The sequence below is a fragment of the Sarcophilus harrisii genome, chromosome X, assembly GCF_902635505.1.
Source record: "Sarcophilus harrisii chromosome X, mSarHar1.11, whole genome shotgun sequence".
Taxonomy (NCBI): Eukaryota; Metazoa; Chordata; class Mammalia; order Dasyuromorphia; family Dasyuridae; genus Sarcophilus; species Sarcophilus harrisii.
The window spans coordinates 73483839-73509964 of record NC_045432.1 but is presented as its reverse complement, the minus strand read 5'-3'; the positions used below and the strand labels follow the sequence as shown (position 1 = coordinate 73509964).

General features: G+C 42.1%; 1 protein-coding gene across 3 annotated transcripts in view; it reads right to left on the bottom strand.

The window, feature by feature from the left end:
- KLHL13 (kelch like family member 13) overlaps positions 1-26126 on the bottom strand; it is a 119738-nt gene that overhangs the window by 68840 nt on the left and 24772 nt on the right. For all 3 annotated transcript variants that reach the window (XM_031945114.1, XM_031945109.1, XM_031945112.1), the window contains exon 2: positions 8374-8445. In XM_031945114.1, coding sequence (XP_031800974.1) covers positions 8374-8423 — 50 coding nt within the window. In that variant the 5' untranslated portion in view covers positions 8424-8445. The remainder of the gene's footprint in view (positions 1-8373; positions 8446-26126) is intronic.

Sequence of the window (26126 nt, the reverse complement as noted above, 5' to 3'; positions counted from 1 at the left end):
ACTGGAGACCCAGCCTACAAGAAGGCCGTGGATGGGCTGTGGTGGGAGCACCCACCCGCTAAGGGGATAGGTTTATCAAATTAAGCATATGTTATATTCTCTGGTTGGGAGAGAAGTGCCTTGGGGACAAGACCCGTTTGGGTCTGTCTTCAGCCTGTAGCACCATACGTTGTCCAACTGATTACAAACTGTGTCTTTGGGTTGTCTAAACAAACAGACCATGGCCTCAGGGTTTGTAACAATATTCTATGGACATGGACTTCCTATATACCGCTCTGGTGGCTGAACTGTTCTGGTCCCAGAATGCCAGGGACAAAGTCACTCTGGTGCTGGAACCATGGGAAAGATGTCTGAGACTGACTTGGCCTTGTTTTCAGGGCCCTCTTGCCTTACCACTGAGCACCTGTGCAGTATGTTCTCTGTTCAGGGTCTGAACCCTAATCCCTGCCCTCTCCCCAGAGTAGCAAGCCTGTCAGTTTGCATTGCCTGGATCTCCTGCGCCTCCTTGCCCTAAGGCTTCTGGGTATTTCACAAGCATCAAGCATCTCCCCAACTTGCTTCCCCACTTTACTTCTGGCCTGTGCCTCGATTCTCTTAGCTTTGCCTCACTTTGCAGAATCACGTGCTCTTGAGGGCCCAAGAACACAATGAAGACTAAGGGAACATTTCAGAGAGGGGAAAGTGAGCAGCCAATAGAGAAGGTCTTGAGATGGCAAATGAAACTCCAACTTCCCAACCCTGTACCTCCCCAACCAAAGCTATGGGGCCAACATATTTGAACTCAGGACTGATCAGCCAGAGAAGATCTCGGAAGAGATCAGCAAAGCGAGCACCTGGGGAACACCAAGAAAAAGTAGAGAAGAAAGAAAAACTTCTCTTTTCTAATCCAGCAAGCCCTCAAGCTAAATGATTGGTAGAGAGACACTGGAGATTTGGAAGCTGGGAGGAAAAAAGGAACTCTCCAACCTAATTAAGTGTAATGGAGGCCTGCCTTCTGGCTTCTAAGTGAATTTCTGAAGGACTGAGAGGAAAGTTTTTATCATTACTAAACTATTTTTGCAATCAATAGGCGCCAGTTCAGAAAATTACAATACATGAGGGGAAGCAAGAGTGTCCGGAGCAGAGAAAGAGAGAGCAGAGTTTACATTTCCCCTTCCTCAGAGATTCTGAGATTTGCTGCTGCTTAATGAAATTCCTTATTAAAGGTTCTAGTCCCATAGATTTCATTGTAGACAGCTCAGAATTCTCTTTGGGGAACATCTACGATTCCATGTCGAATGTCAGAGCACAAGTCAGCCATCACAACCCAAATTTAACTGTCACAACTTCCTTGAGGTGCCTCTTCCTTCCCCCAAGTTTCTGACCAGTCCAGACCACTGTGCTTTGTAGTTTGGCTTCTATTAGGGGACTCCTCATTTCCACACAACTTTGATTCATCACACATAAGACAGCTAGAAATAACCTAAGAAAACCCGAGGAAGGAACAAGGGAGTGAGATGGGTTCCATGCTTGTCATTGTAGAGATGGCACTACAGGAAGTTCCCAGACCAACAGCAGACAGACATGGAGAAGGGGCCTCATTCTAACCAAGCTATTTACCAAAGGTCTTCTCCAATGCAGCAGAGAACGGGAACTGGAAAGCACCTTCGAACCAACCTGATTTTCACGGATCCCTAACCTGTTTGGTCAGCTTCAATCTGGCTATGTGTTGGGTAGGGTCCATCTTAAATGATATCTGTGCACAAAGAAAACTTAGTTGCAAGCAGCAACTCACTTTCCCCAAACAAGAAATCCCCTTTTCTCTAGGGAAGGGCTTCTTGAACTCATGACCCCTTTTTGCCCGAGAATTTTTATATGACCCCAGGTATAGAGGAATAGGAAACGGGTATACAGACCAAACATGTAATGATGACAAAAAAATAGAACTTCACAACCCCCACATTCACTTACGAGACCCCATATGGGATCAGGACCCACAGTTTAAGAAGCTAGACTCTGGGGTGCCGACAAGATTGTTAGCTAACCAGATCAACGTATAAAAGCTTCGTTTCCATTAAATGTGCAGTAAAGCCTTCATAACTGTTTAATCTTTCTTTTAATTTACCTTCAAATGGCACAAAGGACACTCTCCATAGCAGTGTTTTTGAGAAGCAACCTTCCTGAGGCCAGAAACTATTTTACTGGCCTGAATTGATGATTTATTCTTATGTCCTCCGTCAATGAAACCCAAAGAAGCATTTGGGTCACACTGCCCTCTCACTTAAGCCTCCCCAAAATGCTGTTCAGGATTTGTTTTATTACAGTTACTTAAATTTCAGTCTGTTTGGAGAGCCCCAGCCCCAAGGATCACACACACCCTGGACAACTGCAAAGCCAGGACAGGCGATCAATGCCAAGGGCGATCTCACCGCGATGCTCAGAAACGGTCAGCCAAACACCACAGCTAAACACAAACGATATTTAAAACAAACCACCTCATACACGAGGACAAGACACCAGACAACAAGAAAACGGTACGAGAACGAGTTACAATAAAGCGTGTTACTGAAGGGGTGTCCGTGATCTCAAACATTCTTTAATCTGATCCACAGCGTGCCTCAGTTGTCCCAAGTCTGGCATCAGACAACGGGAGGCCCATGGAATACCGCCAGACTTCAACAGCTGGGGGAAAGGGGATGCCCTGGCAAGAAAGCGGCCAAAAATAGCAAAAAGAGGCAAGCTAATGCACAGGGATTGGCTGGCTCCCAGAAGGGAAGAAATGAGAGAACATCTAGACACACAGGAGAGAGAAGTAGAAACAGAAGAAAGAAGAAGAAAGAGAAGGGGGCAACAAACAGCAAAGGCAGGGTTGGGGGGGGGGGTAAGGGACCAGGCTGATGGGTTGGAGTTCTGAGCGAGGCCCTGGGAGCCATGACTGACACTGATACCGATGATGTAAAGGGGGCCCAACATGGCAGAAGCCAAGCAGCCTCACAGGAGCTCAGAGGGATTGAAAGGTCTCAGTTTTGGGGAAGTTCTCTTCTGAGAAACTGAAGAGGAACGATGGAGCAAGGCCACTGCAGTAGGGACCACGAGGGGCAGTAGATTCAGGCAGACAGATTGGGGGAAGGGATGCTCAAGAGTACAGAGCCCTCAGAAGAGACACATTTGTCTCAGGCAGCTGGTGGCGCTACAGTGCAGACAGCACTGGGCCCAGATTCAAGATAGCCTCCTAAATTCAAATCCAGCCTCAGATGTTTTCTAGCCATGTGACCCCGACCAAGTTACTCTGAGCTGACCTGGGGGCACTCCTGGGGTGGCTGCTGAATCAGTGACATTGCAGAGAGCCTTCATGCTTTGCAACAAAAGGGCTCTGCTACAATTGTAGGCCTCTTGGCTTCAGACCCCCAGCTCTGAAATGATCTTCCTCTCTGGAAAAGATCGTTTCCGTCTTACTATGGTGCTTGACACACAGAACATGCTTCCTAAACACTTGATTCTTTCGTGTCTTTTGTTTTTAAATCCCCAGGATTCCAAATATAAGCTTCCCCTGTCCTGCAGACTAAGCCCTCCCCTCCCTTGCAACAAAGGCAGCTTGGCAAAACTAGCACATCACCTAATTATGACAGCACAGGCAATGCTCCCCCACCACAGACCCCCACATCTGAAGAAGGAAGGGAGGGACGTTTTCTCATCTTTTCACTGGGGGACAAGCATAGTTATTATACTATTATATTATAATTATTAATGAATATTGATTATAATATGTTATATATTACATATAATATTAATATACTATATATTATCTATATCATATCAATATATGTTGTATACATATAAATCATAATTAATAGTTATTATAATGTTGAAATGATCTTTTCCTGGAGGCGTACTGAAAATAGAGAAAATACCTGGGTCAAACTATTCCTTCGCTTACTCTCTGTCACAGTAGGGAATATCTTGTTTTTTGAAGAAACTGAGATGCTGCGATTTTCCATTCGTGAATAATGGTCACTATAGCCAGCATTTATAGAGAATTTTAAACTTTGCAAAGTGCTATACAAATATGATCTCATTCAATCCTCATAACAACCCTGGGATATAAGTTCCATTATTATTCCCATTTTACAGATGGAAAGAAGCTGGGGCAAACAGAGGCTACGTGACTTGTCCGAGTGTCAGATCTTTCCTGCCTCTAGGCCCTTCTACCCACCACACCATAGAGGCCAGACACAGACAAAATGGAGCCTCAGAGAGCAAGTAGCTCAGGCAGGAGGGCCTGGGTTCCAAGAACCCTGCCTCTGCCATATCCTGGCTGAGTGACCCTTTGCCCACCACTTACCGCACTGATAGAGAGAGCGTCCTCATCACTGGGACCTCAAGATTAAACACCAACCCAAAAAAGGCCGAGTCAAATAATAAATGGCTCAGAACGTCCCTGAACTCTGCCAGGGCGGGGGGTGGTTGCGATCCTGCCACGCTGCAAGCTGTTCCAGTTGAAGCACTGCGAGGATCACAGGGAAAGGGAGTGGATGGCAAGCCTGCAGAACCTCGGGATAAAATAACAATGGCGCTCTACAAAGTCACCAGATCTGGAGCCATGGGTCTGTCTGTATTTCCCTCTCCAGTTATCCAAACAAAACACATCAGAGTTTACCTACTGCTGCTAGGTAAACAGCCTGAGATCAACTCATCTTTATAGGCATCTTCCAGTCTGAGACTTTCCCTTCTGATTCACTGTCCTGGTTTGACCTAAGCAAGGATAAGAAGTCCACAAGCTTACATGCTAGAAACAAGTCTATGGCCATTCATTTATCAAAACAGCCAGTGTCTCAAAGGGCCATGATGAGCAAGTGCTCAAAAAAGGCCCCATCCAGCCATCCTCCTGAAGGCCACTGAGAGGGAGATGGGCAACTCCTTCAAGTAGCACATCTTGAATGCCTGGCTCCGTTGCCTACACAAAGCTGGAAATGAAAGAACCTCCGGAGATAATTCAGAGAGCAATGGGAGCTTCTGCACACCCTCAGGCACTCCATAAACAACAACCAGTTCTTACTTGATTATTAGCACATCACCACGTGGGATCCCAGTCAAGTGGACAACCCAGCATGACAACAATATTTATTCTCCAGAGGCGGGGTACCGGGACAAGGTAGGATGTCTCCCAATACTCTCACCTGAAACAATGGAACTCTAAAACACAATGTTCAATAAAGAAGAAAACCGATCGCTTAGGGAAAAACTCCTTATTTAATCAAAATTACTGGGAAAAGTGGAAAGTCATCTGGCAGAAAGGATGCTTAGCCCAATCCCTTGCACCATATCCCACAATATCTTTTAAAAGGATACATACCCTTAATATTAAAGACCAGACTATAAAATAATCAAAGAGAAAGAGATCAGATCCTGCCATAGACATCAAGAGGCACCATATTCTTAACAAAACAAGCGACAGAGGTACTGACTTCTACACAGACAAAAGTAAGGGACCAAGGAGAAGAAGGGAAGTGTAGAATGAGGGACAAAATCTTGGTATCAGATTTCTCTGATAAGGGCCTGGTATCCAAGATGTATCAATATTGAACACATCTAGATCTAGCTCAATATGGCCATAAGTCATTTCCCAGATATGACCGTAAGCCATTTCCCAAAAGCTAAATGGTCAAATGACAGAAATAAGCAGTTCTCAAAAGAAGAATAGCAAAGGATTTGCAACCATGTGAAAGACGGTCCAAATCACTGAAATGAAAAATGCAAATCAAAGCAGTCCTTAGAACCCACAAATTGGCAAATGTGACAAAAGATGGGAATGGCCAGAAGTTGTGGGGGTCATGGGAAAGCATCACACCCGTGCATATCTGAGGAAGGAGTGAGCTGATACAACCATTTTGGAAAGCAATTTGGACTTTTGCAAATAAAATAACTAAAGCATCTATACCTTTTCACCTAGTTATACTAAAATTATACCCCAAGAAAGTCAATTATAAGAAAAAAGTCTCCATACATGCAAAAAACATTTACAGCAAAACTTTTTGAAATAGCAAAGAATTAGAAACAAAGTAAATGTCCGTTAACTAGAAAATGGCTAAACAAATGTTGGTACATGAATATAATGAAATATTAGTATAATATTCACTTGTTTTCATAACCTATACTTTGTTCAGCTATTTCCCAATCACCAAAAGTAGGGTTCATTTACAGTTCTTTGCTACTTAAAAAAAACTTGCTACTATAAATATTTTTTAAATATTCCCTCTATCTCTGCCCTTCTTGGATTATACGCCGAAAATGGTATCAGGGAATTTTAAAGGGTATGTATGTTTTAATAACTTCTTAGCATAATTCCAAATGATTTTTCAGAACTATTGGCCAGCTTCATGGCTCCACCAAAAGTGTATCAAGTGTACCTATCTTTGTACATTTCCTCCAACATTTAACATTTTCATCCTTTTTCATCTTTCTCATTCTTATGAGAATATGTTGAAGCCTCAGAGTTATTTTAATTTACATTTTTTAGAGACGTGAAGCATGCTATCATGATGTTGATAGCTTGTAGTATTTCTACTTCCTATCAAAAAGGAAAGAATTTAAAAAGAATGAGGCAGAAACTGTTTCAGCCTTCTGTAAGAATGAGTATATTCATACAAAAATATTTATAGCAGCTCTTTTTGTAATGATAAAGAACTGGAAATTGAGGTAATGTCCATCAATTGAGGAATAGCTGGACAAGTTGTGGTATATAATTGTAATGGAATATCATTCTTATGCTATAATAAATGACATACATAACGATTTCAGAAAAACTTGAAAAGATATGAACAGATGCAAAATGAATCGAGCAGAACCAGGAAAACATTGTACACAGTAAAAGCGATTCTGTGTGATAAACAACTGTGAATGATTTAGCTATTTTCAGCACTACAACAACCCAAGACAATCCCAAAGGGTTCATGATAAAAAAAAATGCTATCTGCTTCCAGAGAAAGAACTGATGAGAATCTGAACTCAGACAGAAGCCAACTATTTTTTACTTTCTTTTTGGGGGTTAGTTTTGTTCAAATTTTCTTCCACAAAAATGACTAACATGGAGATGTTTTTACATGACTGCATATGTATAACCAGTATCAGATTATTTTAAATCTTAAGGAGGAAAGAAGGGAAGGACAGAATTTGGAAGTCAAAACTTAAAAATGTTAAAAGTTGTTTCTGTGTGTAATTGGGGAAAAAGAAAAAAAGAAAAAAGAATGAGTGTGATAAATACAAAAGTACAAACTTACACAAATAGATGCTGAGTGAAGAAGAGCCAAGAGGGTTGTACATAAGGACTCCCAAAAGGCAAATAAAAAAAACTCCAGGTGAATGAGGCAAAATTATAAAGAACACTTTCAAAGACACCAAAGAAGAGTTGTGAGAAGACCCCTCCCCAGCCCCAAGCCTACCCCTCTGCATAGTTGTGTGATCCTTTAGTGTGGCACATATTTTCAGACTTTTTAATTTTATTGCTCAATTATGCCAATTTCCCCCTTTATTTTTGTCTTTAAAATATTTGTCATCTCCAAGATGACTCCGAGAGGAGAGAGATATGGAGGAAAATTATAGTAGTGTAAAAACACAAAATATATCAATAAAAACTTATTTAAAACACTTTGCCTTCATGTTCACATAATACATACACATATATCAGCATTTTCAAAGACTCCTATTAAATATTCAAAATACATTGACATCTCCTACTCTCAGATACATAACACATGCATTTATATTTTTTCTTTTTCTCTAATCAACAGTTCTTTATTTTTTCCAATTACATTTAAAGTTAATCGTCAACATTCATTTTTGTAAGATTTTGAGTTCCAATTTTTTTGCCCTCCTTCCTTTCCTTCTCTGCTCCCCAAGAAAATAAGCAATCTGATATAGGAGATTATATATATATATATATATACATACATACACATACATACACACAATCATTTTGAACACATTTCCATATCAGTCCAGCATACTTATATTTAAAAGACAATTTCAGTCCTTAGAGTGTTTGAAAAAGTAGGTCCTAAAAGCACATTTGGGGAGGGGGTTCATTAAGCATCCCTAGGATTACCTGGAAGGAATCAGCATTCATTAACTGATCAAATTCCTCTGAGGATGATACACTTGGCTTATCTGGATTGAGATTTCCAAGCACAACCTAACCTCTCCCTCCACATTAGTCCAATTTCTAACACTTCTCTGACATTTACTTGTATCCTTGTCTCAGTCCAATCATAGCAGCAAATCTTTATGGAGCTCCTCATATTTGGAAGCTGTAGGAGCAGAAAGGTTGTGTCTGGACCATAATGAGCCCTTAATGAATCCTTCATCTCATTTCTAAAATAACTACATTCATGAACCTACCTTTCATTGATTAAAGATATCAGGTTCCCTCTGGGCAATGAATGGTCCATCACCTCTAGGCGGGTAAATGCCCTTCAAGAAAAGAAAGAAAAAATTGAACACCCAAATTAACACAATTTGAAATGTCATATTGTCACTCTTATAATCTTATTTATATAGCTAAAAAAAGCAAAGTTGTCCTCAGGGAACCCGTCATATTATGAAAATAAATTCTCTTAAAGAAATTGATCAAAATACAAGAAAAAACCCCTCTGGCCAAGGTCCATACGTCAAACTGGCATTGGGACTGACTGTCCCCTGACCTCTACAGCCCATCTGCAATCTCCACACCTTCCTCACTTCCACCCCTCCAAATCTCTAGAGGCTATGGGGAGTAATTAATTATTTTTGCCATGCGAAATGATGTGTGATGGAGCCCCAGAAGACTCCTATCATTTAATGTAAGTGCTCCCCAAGCTGATGCTACCGAAAATGCTTCTGGGGGAAATGACTACATTTCATTTTAAAGCAATTCTAAGTACAGGTACAGCTGCCTGCTGTTCTTCTTAAGCATCTCTATTGTAGCAGCCACACACACTTTCTGGTTGAACCAGAAATAACCATCAATGCTTTCAGACTGTTCTTTCCGAGTGTCCGAGCAGCCTCCCATGCTTCCTTGGGACAACCAAAAAAACCTATCTTTTCAAATTATCAGTCGCAATGCTCTCGGGTTTTCTTCTCCCCAATACCAACTTCAGCCACAGGATCTGAGTAGGACAAGAGGTCAGAAGTCATCTGTTCCAGGGCTTCTTAAAACTTTTGCCACTCACAATCCCTCTTGGTTGGAGAAATTTTGACATGACCCCAGTTATATGGGTATATAAAATAGTGACACAAATCAGACATTTACTGAGAATAAAACCAAATTTTGCAAGCCCACATTCAGTTACCAGATTCCAAACGGGATTGTGGCGAACTAGTTTTAAAAACTGGGCCTTACAAGTGCCCCCTCTACAACCCTCCCCCACCAAGAGGCCACCCAATCTCTGCCCCTCCAGGAATGTGTGCTGTGAGGTTCCAATTGTGCAAAAGTTCTGTCTTCCACCTCGCCCCAGCTCACCTAGTTGAGGCCCTGGCACCAAGGTACCACCCACAAGTATAGTCTGTGATCAGATTTAAAGAAAGCCAGAAATGGAGAAGCCACAGAAGAGAAACATGAGCCCCCAGCTCATGCTGGGGCTGACCGGGGCCACCCAGCAGCACATGGGAGATAGAGACTAGAGGTCCCGATGTCTTCACAGCACCAGGCCACACCTTTTTCCACTTTACCCATACTGGGGTTAGCGCCAGCCCTCATCCCACCCCAACACATCTCCAAGTAAAAGAAAAAACCCTGAGCAGGACAATAAATATGGAGAAGAAAAGATCAATCAGTATGCTGCTAGAACTCAAAAATACTGGAGAAAGTCATGTGCAAATGAAAGCCGGCAGGAAATCACAAAGTATGCGAAGTTTACAAAACCAGAACTTCAGTCTTCCTAAAACAGTTTGCTTTTATATAAGTTCCTTTGTGTTTTCCTTTCCAGAAGTGCCCATAAACTCACCTGCCCAATGCCCAGGATCCCTAGAGACTTCTGCCTGGCAAGGGGCTCACACTTCCGGCCCTCACAGCAAGGAGATAATGGCTCAGCCACTTCTCCCAGGAAGGAGCTTTTCCCCAGGGACGGGTTGGAAGTGAGAAGGTTACAAGGCCAGTTCTTTAATAGAAGCGAGCAGAAGAGCCAGGGCATGGCCTGATAACCATAGGGGCCCAGGCCAGCCCGAATACTGACTTTCTGTGGCCGCTTCTTCTAGGAAGGTTTCCCCAGCCTTATAAGGCCTACCGGGCAAGAGATCGATCTTGGTCCCTAACAGTTAAGGTTTCATTCCACATTATCAAATGGTCTTGCTTCCTGGGGCTAATGACACAAAAGGCATCTGTCCTGTGTGTTACAAGGTTCAAGCTCCTTTTTAAGTGGGGCTATAGCATGGCAATCATCTTAAGAAAATGAAGAAGAGCCAAACAAAGAAAATTTGCAAGCTGTGTGAAAAGCAAAATGCAATGAATGACATCTTAGAAAATGCCAAAGAGCTCTTGACCCATCCGGGGGCAGTGTGGCAGCCACACAACGGGCTCAGCCCATGGCAAGGGCCCAGCTCTCCAAGGCTCTCCTCTGGGAACATTTCATTATCTAAGTACAAAGGAGTTCAACCCCAGAAGGACCCTGTTTGCAAATCAATTCACTATGGAGGGCCAGAGCTCTCTGGAGTGAAAGAGGGCAACAGGGTCAAGGAAAAGAGCACAAAAGGAGTCTAATTCACTAGGTAAATTCAACACGGTACTGACTTGAAAGGAAAAGGCCCAAGTTCCATTTAAAACTGTGCCCCTTTCCCCCAAAAAATAAATGTAGCCATGAACAGCATGGTGATCTCCAACAGAAAAGATCCTTTTCTAGTGGGGCCGAGGGGCATGCATGCTACTTTCACCCTGGAGGAAACAAGCATCGACATTTGGACACAGAGAGATAAGGGAGAGAAAGCACTTTGAACCTCAAAGTATTTCATTAATAAAAAGTAAACTCTTGGTATCTTTCCTCTGCATATGGTGTCATCATTTAACAAATTAGCAAACACAAGCCTCGAAGAAAAAATAAAGCTCTGTGGAGCAGTATATTTTGATTTCCGGCAACCAACAAGATATATCAGTAGCTTACGTTCATATAAGTATGTATATTCACATAGGCAGATGGGTATACACACAATGTAGCACATTCAGGTATGTAAAGTCCTCCACATACACTATATCTGGGGCAGAAAGGAAATAAATTCAAATGGCACTAGAAGTCGGGTGGAGATTTGATTTTGTTGTTATTGGGTTGTTCAGGTGTGTTCTATTTTTTGCGATCCCATAGACCATTCTATCCTCCATTATCTTCCCAAGTCTGGCCAAGCTCCTGTTTGGTGCTTCCACAACACTCTTATCCATTTCATCTCTGCCTTTTCCTTTTGCCTCCCATCTTTCCCAGAATCAGGATCTTTTCCAATGAGTTCCATCTTCTCACTATGTGGCCCAAGTATTTAAGCTTAAGCTTCAGTATCTGACCTTCCAAGTGAACAGCTTAAATTAATACCATTAAGCATTGACTGATTTGATCTCCCTCCTGTCCAAGGAATTCACAAAAGTCTGCTCCAATATCACATTTGAAAAGTGTCTATTCTGGAGCACTCAGCTTTCCGTGACACAGAAAATTCCAGGTGTAGAAACTCCCTCTCAATATACACTGGCACCTTATCTGTAATAACTTCGTCTCAGAGACCTAGAACCCTATTTGCTGAGGGTCGCCTAGCCAGCCTGCCGCCGCAGGCCCAGAATGCCTTCTCCTACATCCCTTTACCTTGTCAGATGCCCCTTTCTCCTTCAATATACAGTTCAAATATCACCTAGTGTGAGAAGCCTTTCCTAATCTCCCCAATCTCTAACACCCACCTTGCTACCTATTCTCCCAAGTAACTTCACATTGAATTACCTTGTATTGTATATATTCGTACTGATTTACTTCTCCTTAGACTATACATACTTAGGCTTCTGTTGCCTCAAATACGAGAATGTTACTTCTTAGGAGAAAAAAATTCTTTTTTTTTTTTTTGCACTTATATCAGCAGGACTTAGTATAAGGCTTGGTACTGAGAGGGCACATGGTGAGTACTTGCTAATCAAGTGCTAGAAATAAAGTTATAAAGGAGGGAGGATTAGTGAACAAGAAGGAATAGACAAATTTGGTCTGGAGAGCATATGAACCCAAGCCTCCAACAATTCTGAGCTCAGACCCTTTCCCGCATCCCCATGCCGTTTATCATGGCTCTTCTGAACAGGCATTTCATTCATCGGGCAGCTAAGTAACTAAAGTCAACCAGAAGCGACAGCAATTAGTTTGGAATCAGCTGTGTGCCCACTCAAAAGCCACAGAACAAAAGTCTAAATCCATGTTAAAAGAAAAAAAGGTCAAAGTGAGAAGACAGAAGCAATTCTGCTAAAGTAACCTAGGTCCCCCAAACTCTCATTTCAGCAGGGAAACAGGAGCACCGGGCTCTGCTGATGGTTAATGAGTCTAAGGGAAAAAAGTCAAGTCTAATAAATCTTAAAAAATAAAGAATAATGAAAGACTAAAAACTGGTATTATATTACCTAAAACAACAGCAAGAGTTGTGGAAGTTGAGAGAGAAAGGGCCAGAGACAGAGAAATAGAGACAGAGACAAAGAGACAGAATCAAAGAGACAAAGATAGAGATAGAGACAGAAACCAAGTCAGTGAGAGCCAGAGACCAAGAGAGACAGAGATAGAAGAGAGACAGAGAAAGATAAAGAGACAGAGACAAAAACATAGTGATGAACATAAGAGAGAGACAGAGAGACAGACACCAAGACAACGAGAGAGGGAGAGAGAGAGAGGGAGGGAGAGAGGAAGGAAGAGAGAGAGAGAGACAGGGAGGGAGAAAGGAAAGGAGAGAGGGAGAGAGAGGGGGAAGGAGGGAGAAGACAGAAACAGAGAGAGACAAAGAGAAAGACAGAGAGACAAAGAGAGAAATTCAGGGAACTCGGCAAGAAAAAAAGTTAAGTCAGAGCTTCCTCAAGACCATCAGTGGGGGGACCTGGAAGGAGGCAGAGTGGTGGAATGGGACAGATACCCCAAGGATTAGTGTCCAGTGCCTCCCCACAGCATGTGACCTCTATCACCCTCCATACCCACCCACATGATGAAGCAAGGGCCCTTGGGAATGCCCGGGTGCCTGGACCTGATCAAACTGCAAGCAGAAGTCAACACTAGAAACAACAGTAATAGCTTGAAGCCTGGTTTTTCCAGATCTCTCAAGATGAGTAGAAAACAATGGGAAAAAAGCTAGGTGGTTTTTTTACCTCCTCCCCCAAAGGAAAGCAAACCAAAACAGCAACCACTGATCCACAGACTTTCTTTTGTCATCTCTAGGAAATCAAGAGGCTGGTCTTGGCCATGGGCCAATGGCTTGCCCTTCATTTCCTCATCTCATGGCATTCTTACAGGAACATATGAGATGATGTACATAAAGTGTTATAGCAAGCCTTGGTGCACTGCAAAAGCATCAGCTCTGGTTATTATCACCATCAGCTCACAACTGTCTATGTCTGCACCACAGCCCATCTTCCCAAGCACAGAACTGAAAAGCGGAGAAGACATGAGATCCTGCTGCAGCTATTGTGGGGAGGAGGGCAATATAAAACAGCCTTTAGTCCTATGGACCAAAGGAAAACTTCAAGGCCCTCCTCCATTTGGGTGGCTCCTCATTTGTGACATGTGATGAGAATAAAAGCATTTATTTATGCCAGATGTGACCATGGAGTGCATTTGGTTCAGTGTTTCCCTTGGAGTCACCACCAATCAAAGCAGACAACAGAAAGATCACCGAGGTCGTGGAGAAGTCGCCCTGCATAGAGGGCGAGACAAAGAAGGATCCCCGACAGATTGTGCTCCCCCTTCCCCTCCCAAAGGAACCTGTGCTGCCTGGATCGAGCCCTGAATCCTACCAGGCCCCATGTGGGGCATGGCTCCCAACCATTTCTGTATCATGGGCCCCTGGATAGGCTGGTAAAGCCTGTAAACACCAAACAGTGTTTTTAAGTGTCTAAAATAAAATACAGAATTACAAACCAATCATATGCAGAAATAGAGTCACTACAAAAGTTTTAAAAAACAAGTTCCCAGGTCACAGTTTAAGAAGCCCAGTTCTAGAAGAATCAACTTAAACATTCACACTGAATAAAAAATACACATTGTGCTTGCACTTGGGGTGACTGACAGGGAAATCCTACATCCGGAAGTTCCTTAAACACGAAAAGTTATGAAGCAATTTTACTCCGCTGTACTGACCTTCAATTTAAATTTGTGAAAATCATCTTTAACATAAAAAGGACAAAACAAAAGTGCTTGCCGCTCAGGTTAGGAGCTATAGAATCTTGGGCACCTGTGGGTATATGGCGGGTACACGCTGCACACGGACGACAATGAGCCGGACAGAGGACTGAGGAGGAAGAGAAGATACAGCTGGGCCACGTCTGGCAAACTCCCCAGTGCTTTCAATGATCCCAAAGTGCTCAGTGCCGAGAACACCTACTGTCTGATCAACAATCTTCAGGCAGTTCCACTCGGAAAAAGTGCACATTGCTTTTGGGCAATGGGAAGATCCTCAGTGGGTATAAGGAGGCACAAACACGGTGCTGGGAACCACTTGGAACCGAAGCTCAGCCCTCAAGGTACCTCCCAGTCGGGTCTCTCCTTTGTGCACTTGAAGTGCCAGCCAAAGTCAGCTACCCATCTGCTCTGTACCCTCCTTCAACCATTCCCATGAGCCTCCCCAACACTTGGCACAGTTCCCCCTTTATCTTGGCCCCAGAGACTTAGCATCTTCCTCTAAGGCACAGCTCAGAGAGAGAGAGAGAGAGAGAGAGAGAGAGAGAGACAGAGAGACAGAGAGTGAGAGAAAGAGAGACACAGACAGACAGACACAGACAGAGACAGAGGAGATTCAGAGAGACAGAGAGGAACAGAGAGAAAGGCAGAAACAGACACTAAGAGACAGAGAGACAGAAACAGAGACAGAATGAGAGAGACAGAGGAAGAGTGAGAGAGTGACAGAGAGACACAGACAGAGTGAGAGACAGAGTTAAGAGAGACAGAAAGTGAGAGAGAGACACAGGAAGAGAGTGAGAGAGACAGAGACAGAGGGAGAGAGACAGAGAAAGCGAGTGAGACAGAGAGACAGAGGGAGAGTGAGAGACAGAGAGACAAAGAGAGAGAATGAGAGAGACAGACAGAGATAGAAACACAGAGAGTGAGAGAGACAGAGAGAGAGCGAGCGAGAGAGAGAGAGAGAGAGAGAGCGAGCCAGAGGGAAAGGGAGGGAGGGAGAGACAGAGAGAGAGACAGACAGAGACACAGAGAAAGAGAGAGAAGGGAGAGGGGAAGGGAGAGAAGAAAGGGTGCCTAGAAAAATGCGATTTTATACTTACAACTTTGCCCTTTCCCGCTGCAGTCCTAGGGGGTTGCCGAAGAAGCCCTTGTCCCAAGGAGGCTGAAGCTGGCTGCCCCCACCCAGGGGGCTTCAGCACTTCTGATCCTGCCAAGGTCAGACACCCAGAGCCAAGCAGCAGACCGTACAGTGCGCACAGCAACAGGCTGGCCTCACTCTCGCCAGCCAATCAGTGCAAAGAAGTCCTTAGTTACTTTACCTTTTCCCCAGCTGGGGGAGGTTTTGTCTATCCGTTTTATCCATTCAGAATTAGGGTTAGAAGTTCTAACCTCACTTTAACCCCAGTGTCCCGATGCTGACCTTGGTCCTCTTGCCCTGATCTGACCCCATGCTATGACTGTAAACACCTCCCAAGACCGGAGCAAAAACAGGGGAGCTTCAAGTCAAGTGAGGTCACAGGGTGAAGCCCTCCGGCATCCTCCACTAAATTAGGAGGACTCTAACCTGAAGATAGTCCCCAAGGCCCCTGACATCAACACCTCCTTGGAAACAATGAATCCACCCAGCACCCTCGGCCAATTTCCGCCAGCCCGAACCTCCCATGAACCTCCTCCTTTTAAGCCGACCTCCTTTGTCCGGTCGCTACCACATCTGCTAGGACACACATCCGATACTCTTGGTCCCTTTTTCCTTCAAACTCTCCTGCTTTCCTTGGCTTCTGTGGCATTTAGTGCCACCTATTCCAAGGTATAACAGTGACCACAGGCCAGGAATCCCAAGAAGGCAGATCTGAATATAAGGGGAAGGTTCCTACCGACTAGGAAAGTCCAGAAATGAAACAGGCAGTGTCCAGAAACACCACAGAACCTGCCCCTTGCTTCCAGCAAAGGCTTGCTGGAAAATGTCCTAGAGCAGAGGTGTCGGGTCACTCGAGTTTGGCTTCATATTCAGATGTGACGGGGAAATGTTTAACCAAAAATAATCCGTATACAATTGACCAGAGATCGCATTAATGCAGAGTTCTCTTAAGTCTATACACCTTTCAAGGACCTTCATGTACTCAACTGTACATACAGCTCTTTTTCTATCAGAGTTTTAATACTGGACCCTCCTGTCCTAAAGGAAAGTCACAGTCATGCTGTGGGAAGGAGCATACAGAGAGACTACTAAAGCAGGATTCTAACTCGATTCACCACTCAGATTTTCTCTTGCTGCCTTGATCCTAGCCTTCCTCAGGAGATCCAGAAGCTAGCCTTCTCTCCTACAGGCTCCCTTCTACCTGGCCTCCTGCAGTAGTTCTCTCTCTTCGGAAAGGACAATAGCCCCCCTTTATATCCCCCACAATGTCCATCTAGCATAGGGCTGAGAACAATCAATATTGGACCCGTAGGGAAATGGGATCCATAAAGCATTCTACCTCATACAATTCTGTCAAGCAAATGCAATTTCCTGTCAGGACATATTGTCAAGACCACCTTTGTGTCAGCATCTGTGTGATCTACCAAGATGGCTTTGGATGGCCCCTCAGTCCAAAATTGACCACACACAGGTCAGAACTTGAAATCCCACAGTCAGAACTTCCTTCCTTTGCCACCATAAGGATTTGCCTTGGACATGCCAATATCTCTAAGAGGAATCAAGCAATAAGCATTACACAGTGCCCACTATAGTGCCAAGCCCATAAATAAATGTTACATCAGTCACTTCCCTGTGACTACCTTCTGAGAGGAAAACTGAAAGGGTTAGAAGTATTTTTAAGTACATTTTTACAGCCTCCCCCACAGACCTCGAGAACAGAAAGGCATGAAGAACGATGAATTAATTAATATGGGAAACTAGCTGCTAAATAGCTAAGGAAAGGGTGGAACTCCAGAGTAGGACTTGGACCTAAAGAAAGGCAGCAAGGGACTGAAAACAAAAGAGAAGGCTAGCCCAGAATTAATTGGAAGGCCAGAGGAGACTTAGAGAAGTAGCCTCTGGCAAGGGCCTGTGAAAAATCACCAGATCTACAGAATGAATGAAAAGGGCAAATACAGTACCTGGGTCAGACATTGATGATCATCTTCAACCAATTTCTATAGCCAGAAGGACAGAACTGACTTGGGGCGGGTGTCTCTGCCCAGGGTATGGTAATGGAATTGTCAGTTCAGTGCATTCAATGGCTGGTGTTCCCTAGGTATACCTCAAATCCTCAAATTAATTTAACATGTCCACTGAGTAAATGATTGTGAATTAGACTATTACAAGATTGGGTGGGAGAAAAGAGGATTAAGAGGATTGTTGGAAAAGCTAGCATTGGTAGAATTGGGTGGAGGGAGCCTAGGATGGTGTGGGATTATGCTTTCATGCCTTGGGTCTTTAAAAAAGAAAAATCTTTACAATCACACTCCCAGGCCCTTAGGATCCTTGCGATTTGGTTGCATTAGTGAGAAGAGCCCAACTTTAACTTAAAGTTCAAAGTTAAGAAATAGTCTAGCAAAACGAGAAAAACAAAAACAAACAAAAAAGAGCTTGAATATAAAAGCTACTGTGGTAACAGGGAAGACCAAGACACAAACTCATAAGAGGACAACAAAAGGAAAACAGATACAAAAGCAAAACGTCCAAGAAAAATACTAACTGGACCCAAAATCAATAAGAATTCCTCAAAGATTCAAAAATGACATAAAAGTAATAGAGGAAAATTGGGAAAAGAAATGAGAGTGATACAAGAAAATAATGAAAAGAGAATTAACAGTTTGGGAGAAAATATTAAGGAAAATAACACTTTAAAAACAAACTAATCTGATGATAAAAGAGGCACAAATATCACTGAAGAAAAGAAAGTGTTTAAAAGAAGAAATGAACAAATGGAAAAAAGCTACAAAGGCTCACTGAAAAAAATAATTCCTTAAGAATTACAATTGTGCAAGTGGAAGCTAATGACTCCATGAAATATCCAAAAAAACCCAGAATCAAAAAAATGACAAAATAGAAGAAAATGTGAAATATCTCATTGAAAAAACAATTCACCTGGAAAATAGATCGAGGAAATAAATCCAAATAAATCCAATTTTTTTAAATTGAAACTATCTGAAAGCCATAGTCAAAAAAAGAACTTTGATAATGAAGAGGAAAAGGTTGGGGAAAATAAGAGATGGACAACATTTGAATCTCATTCTCATTGGAATTGGTTCAGAGAAGAATACACACAGATAGATACACACAACTCAGCTGGATATAGAAATGTAGTCAGAAGCAAAACATATTTTGAGGCGGGACAGGATAAAAAAAGAAAAGGATAAACAGAAGTTAATAGGATGGAAGGAAATATACAGTTAATAATCATAAGTGTGAATATGAATGAGCTCACCCATAAAATGGAAGCAGAGAGCAAAATGGATTAGAAACCAAAATCTAACAATATGTTGTTTACAAGAGATACGCTTGAAACAAAGACACGAAGAGAGAACTGCAGTAGAATTTAATATGCTTCAGTTAAACTTACAAAAAAAAAAAAAAGGGCAGGGGTAGCAATAATGATCTCAAACAGAACAAAATCAAAGAGAAACTACATTTTGCTAAAAGCTACCATAGATATGAAATAATATCAACATATTTACAGCAAGTTTCTCTGATAACTCTCATTTCTCAAATATATACTGAGCACAAAGTGAGTCAAATTTAAAAAATAAAAGCCATTCCCCAATTGACAAATGGTCAAAGGATATAAAGAGACCATTTTTCAGAAAAACTCAAAACTATCTATACTCATATGAAGAAAGTCTCTAGATCAAAACTTCTTAAAACTATGGGTGGTCACAACCCTACGTGGGGTCATGTAACTGAATGTGGGAGTTTCAAAGTTATAAACAGTACATGTTTTATTTGTATACCTCTTTTATATTATCTATATACCTGGAGTCATGCAAAAATTTCTCAGACAAAAAGGGGTTGCAAGTATAAAAACTTTAATTAGTCCTGCTCTAGATCACTCCTGATTGGAGAAAAGGATATGTTGAAACAATTCTGAGACGCCACCTCATACCTATCAAAAATGATAAATGCTGACGGGGATAAGGGAAAATAGGTATACTCATGAACTACTAAGTACTGAACTGGATCCAACCATTCTGGAGAATTTTTAACCAGGACCAAAGGGCTATAAAACTCTGCACACCCTTTGACCCAACAATACCACTACTAAGTCTGCATGACAAAAGGACTAAAGAAAAAGGAAAAGGATGGAAATGTACAAAAATATTTACAGCAGCTCTTTTTGTGGTGACAAAGAATTGGAAACCAAGGGAACGCTCATCAATTGGAGAATGGCTGAACCAAGTGCAGCATGTGATTGTGATGAGAGTACTACTATGCTATGGAAAATGACAGAGTATGGTGTTTTAGAACAGTATGGTAAGATCTATGTGAACTAATGTGAAATGAGAAGAACCACATCACTGTGCACAGTTACAGCAAAGCTGTCATGATAATCACCTGTGAAAGACCTAGCTATTCTGCTTAAAACAATGATCCAAGACAGTTCCAAAGGACTCATGATAGAAAAAAAAAATCATTTGCTTCCAAAGAGGAATGATAAACTCAAAGTACAAGTATAATTTTCTCACTTTTATTTTCCTTGATTTTATAAAAAATATGACAATATAGAAATCTGTTTTGCCTGATTTCACATATAGAATTGATTTGTTGTTTGCTTTTTCAGTGGATGGAGGAAAAGTGGGAGGGAAAAGAAATGAATTGGAACACAAAATTGAGAAAGAAAAAACTTCAAAAATAAATAATTTTAAGGAGCAGAATGTACAAAAGCTGAAGAAAATAATTCTTTAAAATTTAGAAAATTTGAAAAAGTATACATTTAAAAAACCCGGCTAAAAAATACAAACATTGAAAATTAAAAGAAAAACCAGTAAAATTTAAAGCTAAAAAATGGGGGTGGAATAAATAATTTGGGGGGGGATTGAAAAAGTAAAAAGGAAAGTAACTTAAGTGACTCCTAATGTGAGAGCTTCAAGAGAACTTGGATATCACACAGCCCATCATCTTCCTTCAAAATAGGAAAACTAAGCAATAAAATGACTTGCCCAAAGTTGCACAGAAAAGACAAGGCCAGAAACTAGACCTCTTGCCTCTGGAGCTGTCACCACTGCCCCACAGTACCTTAAATCTCAGGTTAAGTGGAAATGAAGCCAATTGACATTAAAGCATGGATTTTCAGGGAAATGTATATGCATCTTTGTAGAGATGGTCTGGAATAGTGGCTATTACTTTGGGTTTCTTTATTAGGAAAATGTGGGTCCAAATCCTCTCTCTTAGAGTAGCCATGAATCTAGGCCCCTACTCAACCTTTGCCTGGCTCTCGGCATCTCCTAACCCGGCCGGGCCATCCCTACTGCTGAGTTAACCCAGCTAGAGTAATCAATCGTTTGGTTGGCCTTTGGTTGACTGCCATGTATTTGTGTAGTGCTATCACAACAAGTCAATATCAGGTGAACACAAGGCCCTCCAGATCTTGGCTTGGGAGGAGAGGGGGATGCTCCCCCAATATTTGCTTTCCTCTTCCTGTTTACTCTCAACAAGAAAAGCCAGGCCAGCTTTCCTCTGAATCCTCCCCGGCCTGTCACAGTTCCCACATGATTTCCCAATTTAGCCTGAATTAGTCTAAAGGAAGAAAACATTTTCCCTTCCCTTCCCCTCCCCTCCCCATTAACTTTTAAAAGAAACTGCTCCCATTCATGCTGGCTTCTTCCCCCATGTAAAAGTCGAGCCTCTGGAGACCAAGCCCCGGCAGGGTCTTCTCTCGGCTCCCAAAGGCAGCCTGTCCTTCCTGGCTGCTTCTCCTCAACCCAGCCCAGGTTTGGCATGGGTAGCAGAATGCTGGCTGCACCCTCCCCTCCCCACCCCGCCCCACCCCACCCCCAGGTTCAAGCCAACCTTCTTTAACATGAACCCCATGAACACAATGAAGGGAAGGCTATGTTCACAAGGTGGCACAATTACAGGACTGTTCAAAAATTTCGAATGCTATCTTTGTACTCTGAACTAATCAAAAATGGTTTGAACTTCGGCTATTTTGACACAAGGTATATTAAGTATATTTAAAGAGATTCAAATTGTTACATTTTTTAAATACGTTAATACACGTAGCTGCCCCTAACCTTTAACTTCCTCAATCACTGGAATCTAAAAAAAAAAAAACTAAAAGTCTAGGACTGATTTCCACATGTGTAATATGTGCTCCATGACTTTCTGTCCTTGGGACAACTCACTCCGCCTGCCTTCTGACCCTCATATCCCAGGTGCTGGAGAGCTAAGAGTCTTGTTGGGAGGAGACACTGTGGCTGGCCATCAGACCTCTTCTCATCCCACAGTATTCTAACGTGCGCTTCCCACCCCACTTCCATCCCTAAGAGTCCAGCCTCAAATCCTCTCCCAAGGCTTCACCCAATAGACTGGCAGCTTTTCAGCTCGGGAAGACCATCACAGCAGCCCTAAGGCAATCTGATTTTTGGTTATCCTCTCTCTTTCAGGAGCCACCCAGCCTGCTCTCGCACTCATGTCTTCACTGATATCTCTGCAACCACATCTTGCACACAAGGCATCACTGGGAATAGCATGATTCAGTCTACTTAGGCCACCAGTATCCTTTGGGATTGACCTCCAACTCTCCCGAGTCCACGGTGCTCCACCACAATGCACACTCCTACAGCATCACCAAAAACATCCTGGTGTTAAAAAACCAACAGCTATCACAGCATCAAGCAGTCCAAGATAACCAGATGTGCACACCTGTCCAAGACGACTATGCCAATCAACCCAAGGTGACACGCCTGACTACAGATGAGGTGTTTATCCATTTTGTCCAGTGTGGACAGTTGGACCCATCACTTTTTCATTACCATGGGATTTTACGTAGGGGATTATCATTATTATGAGACTTAAGGATTTCAAAAGGGATAACACTTGCACTGCATTGGGGGGAGGGAACACGTGTGGCAAAGCCGGAATACAGAGAAATGGCAGCCCTCGAGCCACCTGTCCTGCTAGCTTTGTGACTGCACAGATGTGGTCGCTCACAGAAAATCACCTGTGAAAAGCTGCCAATTCCTTTCTTGTATTTTTCTAGAGACAAGAAACCAGATGTACGGGTTAGCTCTTGACAATGGCTTCTTGGCCATCTGATATTTAACAGAAGCACCATCTGTCATCTCTGCCATGCCCTTTGTAATCTTTCCCTCTGTGGAATAAAGATGGATCCCTGGGAGCCTCCAAAGCTGTCACTTTTGCAACACCCTAGAATATTCCCAATTGTCTCTGGAGGTTTGATGCCATGAAGTTGTCTAAAAAATGTTAAAACCAGATGAACTTTGAAGGATTCATTACATGTGCAGAACAGAAACTTGGCAGGTGAGCCCTGAAATCAGACACAGCCTATAGCATTCCATCTTCCATGAAGTTACTAATTACTATTCTCATTCACTTTTTCTACAACCAGAGGTGATATAATTAGAAAGAGAAGAAACTCCTGATTTCTTTAATTTTTTCCAAGTTTTTATTTTTCCAAATACATGCAAAGATAGTTTTCAACATTCATTTTTTTTCAATTGATCAGTCAACCAGCATTTATTTAGTGACCTGATAGGTGCAAAGCACAGGGCTCAGCCCCGAGGAAGTAAAAACAAAGAATGAAACAATCCTTGCAAGAAATTTACAGAATTTTCAGGCTCTCATTCCTTTCCACTGAAATAATTCTCAGTTCTAAGCCTAAAAATAACACAAAGAAGTGATCCCTTGACAATTTAAAAAACACTTTGCCATTCTACCTTTCTCTTCCCTTCACTACTAAGTTTCTTGTATAATTAATCCACAATCAAGATCTTTGCTAGTAGATTACTGAACCTGTTCTTAAAAATCAACAACAATTTAGTTTGAAAATCCACAGGTCCTTTATTAAACTGGATTCCTTTCTAACCTCTACAACCTTCACTTTTTTGTTTATTAGAAGCTTTTTATTTTTCAAAACATATGCATGGATAATTCTTCAACATTAACCCTTGCAAAACCTTGTGTTCCAATTTTCACCCCCTTCCCCCACACCCTCGCCTAGATGGCAAGTAGTCCAATATCTGTCAAACATGGTAGAAATCCAATATAGGCATACATATTTATACAATTCTCTTGTTGCACAAGAAAAAATCAAATCAAACAGGAAAAAAATGGGAAAGAAAATAAAATGGGAGCAAACAACAACAAAAAGAATGAAAATGGTATGTTGTGAACCACACTCAGTTCCCACAGTCCTCTTTCTGGGTGTACATGGCTCTCTTCATCACAAGACCATTGGAACTGGTCTGAATCATCTCATTTCAACACTCATTTTTACAAAACCTTGTGTTCGAAATTTTTCTCTGCTCCCTCCCTTCTTAGTCTCTTCTCTAGACTGCAATCTGATATGAGTGAAATATGTACAATCCTTCTAAATATATTTCCATATTTATCATGATGGGCAAGAAAAATCAGATCAAAAAGGGGAAAAAACACTGGAAAGAAAAAAGCAAACAAACAACAAAAATGGTGAAAATACTACACTTTGACCCCCATTCAGACTCCATAGTTCTCTCTCTCTGGGTGCAGATGGCCCATTTCATCACAAGTCTATTGGAATCGCCTTAAATTGTTGAGAAGACCCAAGACCATCACCGTTGATGGTCACATGATCTTGTTATTGTGTACCATGTTCTGTTGGTTCTGCTCATTTGACTCAACATCAGTTCATGTAAGTCTTTCCAGGCTTTTCTGAAATCAGCCTGGTCTTCATTTCTTATAAAATTGTAATATTCCATTACATTCATACACCATAACTTATTCAGCTGCCCCCCATTTCCAGTTGGGCATCCACTCCATGTCCAGTTCCTTGCCATTACAAACATTTTTGTAACCCTCTTTTAAGATCTCTTTGGGATACAGACCCAGCAGTGAGACTCCCAGATCACAGGGTATGCTGTACAGTTTGATAGCCTTTGGGCATAGTTCCAAATTGCTCTCCAGAATGGTTGGATCAGCAAACTTCTGATTTTAAAGGAGAGTCTTACCACCCTAAGAAAGAATGCTTCAAGTCATAAATAAGAGAAATGCAAATCAAAACAAATAGGAGATTTCTCTTCCCATCTGCAAACTGTCAAGAATGACCAACAATAGGAACAATCATTGGGGGGGGGGGAGTGGCACACTAATATACACTGGATAAAAGTCAAGATACTGCCTTAACAGCTCCAGGAAGGAACTTATTACATCAAAATATTTAGAGCAATACTTTTAGTGATAGAAAAAAACTGGAAACAAAATAGGTGCCAATCAATTGAGAAATCGATAAATTATGGTACGTGAACATAATGGAATATTACTGTATCATAAAAAGATATATGTGTGTGTCTATGTGTGTCTATGTGTCTGAAAAAAACATGGAAATGCAAGTAAAGATTATTATAAACGAATGCAATGTGAATCAAGGAAAACCAAGATAACAATATACACAATGACCATGGCAAAGAGAATGGGAAAAGCCCCAAAACTAAGGAAAATTAATGCTATGAAATTTTAAAGACCAACACGGCCACAAAGAAGAGAGCCAAGAAGGCAACTCCCTTACACTATTTCTTTTTTTATTTTTGCTTAAGTTGTGGACTATTGTGTGGAAACTGGATGGTGTATACATGAGACTCAGTTGATATGTTTCTTAGTTTTGCTTTGTTTCCCTCTTTTTTATTATGAGAAGTGATTCTCTGGAAAGCAGAAGGATATATTTGGAAATGAAGGTGAGGTAAAAAACAAAGATATCAGTAATATTTTAAGAGAATTCCAAGCCGTAGTTGATTACATCCCTCTGGCTCAATAAACTCCAGTCGGTCCCATTTCCCCTAATATCAAGTACAAAATCTTCCTGGATCCTTCCTCCTCCATTTTTGTTTCCCTCTTCAAACTCTACATTCCAGCTAGCCTGATGGTCATTCCACAGACAGAAAGCTCCTGGCCTGGCCCATCCCCATTCTTGTCCGTGTCTCCATGCCTTTGTGTTCGCTGCCCTCCATGACCAGAATGCACTCCTTCCCCCCTCCTCCAGCTCTGGGAATCTTCTGATTTCCAAAACTCAACTCGAGATCCATATCCTACAGGAAGCTACCTCTTCTCCTGACCACCCTACTGCTACATCCTACAGGAAGCTACCTCTGCTCCTGACTACCCTACTGCTCGTAGGCTCCTCCCTCCACAAACTACCTTTCATTCATTTGGCATAAGTCATGTAGACAGATATTCAGAGGCTATCTCAAAAAGTTCTGGTGACGTTTCGAGCCTGAAGATTAAAAAACTGATGATCCGCTTCACACCTTTAAAGGCGAACCAAAAATAAAGCTTCTATCTTAGTGGATAAAAGTGCCAAATTATTCCCAGACAACAGAAGTCTGGGACCAATAAGAGAAATAAACAGCTGTAGGGGAGAGGATGGCATTTAATCAAACAGCACAGTCCAGGGAGATGGGAGTGCAGCAGCTCCTTCTGTCTGTTAGAACAGCAGAAACAAGAGGTACTGGTGACACCTAATACTGCTGACTTCCCTCACCACTCAGTTCAGACCATCACCTTGTGTACAAGGCCTTTCCCAGCTCCCCCCTCTCAGTGCCTTCCTTCCCCTCTAAATAAGGCTATTTTCCATCCACTTCATATATTATCACATATAT